The 7002-nt window shown below is 36.9% G+C and overlaps 1 protein-coding gene across 2 annotated transcripts in view; it reads right to left on the reverse strand.

Annotated features, from left to right (window-relative positions):
- Nucleotides 1-5585: 5585 nt before the first annotated feature.
- znf271 (zinc finger protein 271) overlaps nt 5586-7002 on the reverse strand; it is a 29568-nt gene continuing 28151 nt past the window's right edge. For both annotated transcript variants that reach the window (XM_067435091.1, XM_067435092.1), the window contains exon 12: nt 5586-7002. In XM_067435091.1, coding sequence (XP_067291192.1) covers nt 6890-7002 — 113 coding nt within the window. In that variant the 3' untranslated portion in view covers nt 5586-6889.

The raw sequence follows: 7002 nt of genomic DNA on the forward strand, positions 1-7002 counted from the left end.
TTTTTTGGTACCACTGACAGCATGCAGCGACAGCGGCCCATTGGTTTGTCTTCTGAATTGACAAGCCGCAGCAAGAGAGACGAGAAGGGTATTCCTGCACAACCGGAGGCTGCAGTTTCAGGACCCCAGTTCTAAGACCGCAGTTCTAGGACCCTAGTTTTTTGTGACAGCACCACCTACCGAATTGAATCACCAAAACACTAATTTAAGATGGACTATGGACACCGATCAGACTGTGAGTACTGATATTCAATCAAGTTTTATTTTATAACTTTTACATGAAACAAAATGTACGTAAGTGAGCTGCTATGAATTAAGAATTAATTCACTCGAATTAAGAATTTGTGTGCTAGTTTTATTAATTAGGCTAGGATGTTCTTGATCGTGGTGTGGCTGAGATTTATTAAATCCTTTTTGATTTTTAATGACTATAATGCATCTAGCCAGCTGCCAGCACATTAATTAAACTTAAAAAGATGACAAAAGCATGTTGTTAAGGGTGTGTACGATTACCTGTAGCTTACTGTATTAGAGGGCAGACTTGCTGAATACTCATTGTTTTACCATAGTTAAGAATAAAATATTCTTACATAACTGCGCTGACTGCCTGGTTGCACTACAATATTAGTCTGTCTAAATGATGCATAATGTTTGACAAGTTCAGCCATTTATACTTTGGCTACGTTCTTATAGCCTGGACTGATATATTTTTGCTGTGAAGGATTAAAAAGTTGAAAATTAATCCTTTAATTTTTTTAAAATAATTTTTCTGTATGAATCTTGCACAAATGTTTTTTTGTTATCCTTGGAGCTAGACTGAAAAGACTGGGCATAACGTTGCAGTGATTAATAAATGCATATTTAGCCTCTCCAAATAAATATTATTATATTCCATTCTTCATATCATGTAAATTTCATAATGTAACCGACGTGGCTTTTGACGTGTTACCTTTTTTTTTTTTTTTTTGCTTTTAGGGATTGCCACGCCATCACTGTAGATATGACTGCGGGATAAAGTCTCGCGGCATATGCTAATATAGTATCTGTCAATGTCACACATCTTTCAGATGGACATGCCTTTCATTAGAAACTGGTGGTGTCTTCTTCTGATGGAGCGCTTCAAAATAGGATGGTTATAACAATATATATTTGTATATTCATCTCTGTAACACTTGCTGGTTTTTATAACTTGTGCAGTTTTTTATTAATTTTATCTACAGTTCATTTTGTGCCTTGGCTCATTTATCAAAATTACCATGTTCACCATATTAGTATAAGGACTGTCAGTCATCATCCAGCTTAGTAAAATGTATAGGAAATATTTACAATAGTTGCCTCACATTGTATGCAGCTTCAACTGTATAGCACCATGGTCTCAATTGGTGGATATAGCTTATACACTTACACATTTGGAGTTTGGAATTAGACATGAGTAACATTGATATTCTGTTTGGCTTTCTCTCTCTACAACTCCAACAGTGCAGTGCAAAAGTGTTAACTTAACTCATATATATATATATCATTCTGTCTGTGCAGCAACTGATGAAAAAGGGGTCTTTTTGGTGCTGTTGTTATTGCAAAAATGACTTAAATATATATTCTTCAATCATTCTTGAGTCTTGCCTTGCCTCTCTACAAACTTTAAAATATCTGACTGTAATTTAGTGACTGCATATACTGATTCCATCTTTATTTTCCCTGATAATGAACTAATTAGTTAAACTTAAGGAGGTTAATCAATATACAGTATAATTCAAGAAATTAAGATTTTTAAGGTACTCAACTTTTTTTAAAGATTGATATACATTTTTTATTTATATTTTGTGTAAATTAATTTGTTTAAATTTAAAATTGTGCATCAAAGCAAGTATTACACACTTTGCAATTAACCTCTGATGCATTTTGAATTTAAAAAATCACATAAAATATACTCCTGAGATTAAATATCTTGATACTATGTAGGCTACTAACTAAACCACCTGGGTCGTAGAACTGAGGTCCTGAAACTGCAGCACACCGCTATATCATCCAGTTCTGTAGGTGGCGCTGTCACAAAAAACGAAGGTCCTAGAATTGGGGTCCTGAAACTGGGGTCCTGAAACTGCAGCCTCCGGTTGTGCAGGAATATACTACTGAGAGAGACCTCCCCTCCATATTAGGCGCTTTTTTCTATTTATTTATGTATTATTTGAGCGCATTGAAGTGCAAGAGGCGAATATCCGCACAGCGCAGCCGCTGACGAACGTACGCTGCGTTTAAATGCTGCTCTATGAACGGCACTTTGACTTATTTTGTTTTATACAATCGTATGATATGGAAACATTTCAGTTCTGTGGTGAATCAGCTGAAAACAGCCGCGAGCATGTAGCCTTTTCATAACGAAGTAAAGTGGAAAACGAAAATACACAAACGTTTCACTTTACCACAACCAAAACTTAGGCTACTCTGCAGCTACTAACAGCAAAGAAATATGGTGTTTTGGAAGAAACATTTATTAAAAATGTTGCTATATTACATAAATTAATATTGCAGAATTTAAATCACTTTTATAGAGGCTGTTTTCGTATTTTGTACAGGTGTTTTTACATTTTTTTTTACTTACAAATATAATAGTTTATTATATATGTTTTATATAGTTTGGGAAACCATATAGCCATAGACTGTAAAAATCTTGCTCCTCATTATATGTTTTTTACCCTGTGACTACCATGATCTAACATTTAAATGAAACTGGCCTACAGTTAAACTATACTCTATAAAACAGCTTTAAGTCTGGATCCCATGAATTAAGGACAAAGCTTTTTTTTCCTCTTTAAAAGTTTTATTAACTTTTTTTAATAGATTTAATTAAATGTAATATCCTCATGAAAGATAGATATCAGTGTCTTACTTAAATGATGTGTTAACTCTTGAAAAATATGATTGTTCAACCCAAAAATGGAATCTACTCACCCTAATGTCATTCCAAACCTAAATAAATTTATTTCTGTGTAGCATAAAATAAAATAATTTGAGTCTGTTTTTTTTGTTCATACAATATTCAAATGGTAGCCTAACCAAAATGGCTTGGTTGCCAACATTCTTCAAAACATCTTTTGTTTTTCACAGAAGTCATACAGGTTTGAAATGACACGAGAGTGAGTCAATGATGACAGCATTTAAAAGAAGTACATTTACTTTACTGCATCCTAGCTCAAAATCATCAGTGCTTTGCTGCCAAGGGCATTGCTGTGTGACAAAAAAAGCAATATTACGTTTATCTGCATTTGCAGCAAATTCGATGATATCTCTCATTATTTGTCCTTGTCCTAGTTTTATTTATATACGCCAATTTAAGGCCCCAACCCCAGCAAAAACATTCACGGCGAACTCATGGGCCGGATGTGCCGGGTATGCCAGAGCCGAATTTTAGCCCCAGTCCAGCCCTGCATCTGATCATGTGGTTCACAAGCTCGTAGGGTGTCCCATTTGTCATTTTAGGTCACTTTGTCCTTGATGCACACTTTTGCGAAGCCCAAACTGAAGAAAGCATGGCAGATATTTACAGTATTGCTCAAAATAATAGCAGTACAATGTGACTAACCAGAATAATCAAGGTTTTTCGTATATTTTTTTATTGCTACGTGGCAAACAAGTTACCAGTAGGTTCAGTAGATTCTCAGAAAACAAATGAGACCCAGCATTCATGATATGCACGCTCTTAAGGCTGTGCAATTGGGCAATTAATTGAATTAGTTGAAAGGGGTGTGTTCAAAAAAATAGCAGTGTGGCATTCAATCACTGAGGTCATCAATTTTGTGAAGAAACAGGTGTGAATCAGGTGGCCCCTATTTAAGGATGAAGCCAACACTTGTTGAACATGCATTTGAAAGCTGAGGAAAATGGGTCGTTCAAGACATTGTTCAGAAGAACAGCGTACTTTGATTAAAAAGTTGATTAGAGAGGGGAAAACCTATAAAGAGGTGCAAAAAATGATAGGCTGTTCAGCTAAAATGATCTTCAATGCCTTAAAATGGAGAGCAAAACCAGAGAGACGTGGAAGAAAACTGAAGACAACCATCAAAATGGATAGAAGAATAACCAGAATGGCAAAGGCTCAGCCAATGATCACCTCCAGGATGATCAAAGACAGTCTGGAGTTACCTGTAAGTACTGTGACAGTTAGAAGACGTCTGTGTGAAGCTAATCTATTTTCAAGAATCCCCCGCAAAGTCCCTCTGTTAAAAAAAAGGCATGTGCAGAAGAGGTTACAATTTGCCAAAGAACACATCAACTGGCCTAAAGAGAAATGGAGGAACATTTTGTGGACTGGTGAGAGTAAAATTGTTCTTTTTGGGTCCAAGGGCCACAGGCAGTTTGTGAGACGACCCCCAAACTCTGAATTCAAGCCACAGTACACAGTGAAGACAGTGAAGCATGGAGGTGCAAGCATCATGATATGGGCATGTTTCTCCTACTATGGTGTTGGGCCTATTTATCGCATACCAGGGATCATGGATCAGTTTGCATATGTTAAAATACTTGAAGAGGTCATGTTGCCCTATGCTGAAGAGGACATGCCCTTGAAATGGTTGTTTCAACAAGACAATGACCCAAAACACACTAGTAAACGGGCAAAGTCTTGGTTCCAAACCAACAAAATTAATGTTATGGAGTGGCCAGCCCAATCTCCAGACCTTAATCCAATTGAGAACTTGTGGGGTGATATCAAAAATGCTGTTTCTGAAGCAAAACCAAGAAATGTGAATGAATTGTGGAATGTTGTTAAAGAATCATGGAGTGGAATAACAGCTGAGAGGTGCCACAAGTTGGTTGACTCCATGCCACACAGATGTCAAGCAGTTTTAAAAAACTGTGGTCATACAACTAAATATTAGTTTAGTGATTCACAGGATTGCTAAATCCCAGGAAAAAAAAAGTTTGTACAGAATAGTTTTGAGTTTGTACAGTCAAAGGTAGACACTGCTATTTTTTTGAACACACCCCTTTCAACTAATTCAACTAATTGCCCAATTGCACAGCCTTAAGAGCGTGCATATCATGAATGCTGGGTCTCATTTGTTTTCTGAGAATCTACTGAACCTACTGGTAACTTGTTTGCCACGTAGCAATAAAAAATATACGAAAAACCTTGATTATTCTGGTTAGTCACATTGTACTGCTATTATTTTGAACAATACTGTACATGGAGGAATATAGACACCCTCAACCTGATGAGTCAGTTTTACATGTGTGCATTGCCAAGATTGGTCAAATAATTTGCCATTACTACAAATAGAGAAAAAACGCAGTCATTGTAAGCTCCTCACAATAGCAACGCTCCAACAATGCTCCTGAACACACCTGGTTTAGACCAGTGCCTTTGATAATTTGATACTTAAACAACGAGGAGCTGGATGTAAAAATTAGTCGGGCTGAAACTAGCAGAACACACTTGCATTGCCTGACGTCGCATTGTGCCGAGTGTATGATGGGGCCCAAAGTCACAAAAGTGTGGATTCGTAGGAAGAACATTAAGTAAGAGGCCATTTGGGACAGGGCCATAGAAACAGGCAGACATTAAGAATACTCTTTTCAAGACTAAGCATGTGAACTTGTTCATTTAATTTACATCTATTATGAGATGTCAGGTATAAAATAAAAAAAGTGATTACAAAAATGTTGCGTGGTCAAAGTAATACATTATAATATTCATTAAATGAGTTGGTGATTTGTATATTTGCATGGCATCTAAGCAGATCCAGAATCAGCAGACTTTACATTTTCAACACTGATGTCTGAGGAAAAATCAGTGAAATGGATTTAAAAACAGTAGCTTAAAATAATTTAACTGATGAATATGTAAAGGACAGTAAATGTGTGGAAGGACAAGCACAGATTCTGTAACAAGAATGTGACATTAAAGTTTTCGTATGACAGGTTTGTTCAATTGTCCAAGAGAGTTTAGCTTAGATGCAAACACCCTTGAATCTGAAAGCACCCCTTATACCCTCAAATAGGGCATTATTTAAGAGGACAGACATTTGTAGTGGTGTCCGAAATCATAGTGGACATTATCAAGTGCATTCATTCAATCCCACAATGCAGCGCAATATCGAGTGAACAGTCATTTTACACACAACAGCTGTCTGAATTCAATCACTCATTTTCATTCACTCCTTCAAGTGAACCAAATAAGTGGACTAACGTAGGGAATAGAGATTGAGGGTTTAGGGGCCTATTTCGGATTTAGCCTAGGTCTTTAGGATTACTTGAAAATTACAGACAGGTGTGCCAGATCAGGGTTGGAACTGAAGTCTAAAGGACGGTGGACATCCAGGAGAACAATCGAGGAACCCTCTACTATATCAACGTCCTTTCGGTATGTTCATCCAACAAGATTTATCCAGTCTGAGTGCTGGAAATGTCTCTTTTTGATGAGCTCTACTCACAGCAGGTGCCAAATTTCAAGGCTTTTCTCCAGTGGAAATTTGGTAAAGATCTTTGTTTTGGCAAAAGTTTATGTATATATCAACAAATACAAAAAAATGTAGATCATTTTTGAGGCCTCCCGATGGATCAAGTTTGACTTGACAGTTCTCATCAGGAACTGTCTCCCATGTTTCCCATGGGAATGTAATCAGCTCCACCGAAACTACAGGTGTGTGTGGTTCCTGCTCAAATAAAACCCATCACTGAATGCCGTGGTGTGGATTCTTGACCAAAGTTTTCAGTCTCACTCAATACCACCTGTATAATTTAGGAGGTTAGCGTCTTCACATATGGAGATTGGCTTCTGGAATGAGTGTAGAATGCAATTATAATTCTTAAAACTGCTCTCTTGGTATCCGGATACTAGCAGTCCAGATTCTTCAATGTGCATTTGGCATCCTCGTTCCCATCCATATCATTATTTTTTATGTGTCACAGATGAAATTGGACTGGAAGGAGCTGAAGAGACGGTAATAGCCTTCACATCATCCATTATAGCAAAGCTGTTTTCTTCAGATTTCACTTCACATT

Source organism: Pseudorasbora parva, chromosome 24 (assembly GCF_024679245.1).
Source record: "Pseudorasbora parva isolate DD20220531a chromosome 24, ASM2467924v1, whole genome shotgun sequence".
In the NCBI taxonomy this organism is placed as follows: domain Eukaryota; kingdom Metazoa; phylum Chordata; class Actinopteri; order Cypriniformes; family Gobionidae; genus Pseudorasbora; species Pseudorasbora parva.